General features: G+C 41.3%; 1 protein-coding gene across 1 annotated transcript; it reads left to right on the top strand.

Moving 5' to 3' along the window:
* Positions 1-615: 615 nt before the first annotated feature.
* jagn1a (jagunal homolog 1a) lies at positions 616-1,268 on the top strand (the record flags this gene model as incomplete). The annotated part of the gene is made up of 2 exons (XM_083996349.1): positions 616-704; positions 806-1,268. The coding sequence occupies 2 exons, from the start codon at positions 616-618 to the stop codon at positions 1,266-1,268; spliced, it is 552 nt and encodes a 183-aa protein (XP_083852475.1).

Below are 1,268 nucleotides of genomic sequence, written 5' to 3'. Positions count from 1 at the left end.
GCAATAGCAGCTAACCAACCTGCTTCAAACAGCTCCGACGACGGAAATAATCTTCGTTAGGGTTGGGTTAGGGTTAGTCGCTTTCAGCTTATAGAGTAGTAGCTACTGAGAACCATGGTACTAAGATCACACAACAGTCTGATTTATGATGTCATGTTATTATTTAGCCCTAATTTAGTTCAGTGTATTTACTCATGTTTATGGGTCTGTGATCTTATATTGCGACAAGAGCAGGTTAAAAATGGTCAAATGTGCAAATATCTGACACAATTAGCTGATTACTCAATTAAATAATTTACAGAAAAATATATAGGCCATGGTAACTATTTTGGTAATGATAAAACATACAAGTAGCCTAATAATAATAATTTGCTGCCTTTCTGTCTCATTTTATAGCCAAGTAACATCATTTCAGTTTGGACTAGTAACAAAACAATCAGTTTTAGGACAATGAAAAAAAAACTGTGCTGGCAATTCTTCAATACTTTATGATATATTTTGAACCACACAATTCAATAATTAAGGTTAGCTCAATTTCTGTTAGTTTTGGCTTTTGCAATAATTTTTTTTTGTTGTTGTTTTTTTGGGGGTGTGTGTTTGCAGGTTTCTCTCAACATGACATCACGTGTAGGTCCCCGAGCTGAAGGTGCCAATGGAATAAACTTTAAACACAGAGAAAAGGTGGCCCCACACTACCAAATGAGGCAAGTGAATGTAATCTGTTTCTAATGTTGCTTATTAAACCGCAGCAACATGTACAAGGATTTCCAACACATCCTGATAATCCTGCTTTTACATTTTGCAGTGCCTCTCTGAAGTCAGAGGTGCGGAAGCTCAACTTGGTCCACCTGCTGATCTGGCTGCTGATCGCTGCTCAGGTGACGGTCAGCCACTTAAACCTGGTGTCACATGACACGGTGTCCATGCCGTACCAGTGGGAGTACCCCTACCTGCTCAGCCTCCTCCCTCTGCTCTGCAGCAGTCTGTCACTTCCAAAGAACAATATCAGTTACCTGGTCATATCCATGATCAGCGCGGGGCTGTTCACTGTAGCACCTCTTATTTATGGAGGAATGGAGATGTTTCCTGTAGCGCAGCAGCTCTACCGCCACGGAAAGGCCTACCGCTTCATTTTTGGCTTCTCCGCAGTGACAGTCATGTACCTCATCATGGTGATAGCTGTTCAAGTGCACGCCTGGCAGTTGTATTACATGAAGAAGCTGTTAGACTCATGGTTCGACGCCACAGAGGAGAAGAAGAAAAAATAA

Source organism: Trachurus trachurus (assembly GCF_905171665.1).
Source record: "Trachurus trachurus genome assembly, chromosome: 21".
NCBI lineage: Eukaryota > Metazoa > Chordata > Actinopteri > Carangiformes > Carangidae > Trachurus > Trachurus trachurus.
The sequence above is the reverse complement of the archived record's forward strand: the minus strand, read 5'-3'. Positions and strand labels throughout refer to the sequence as shown.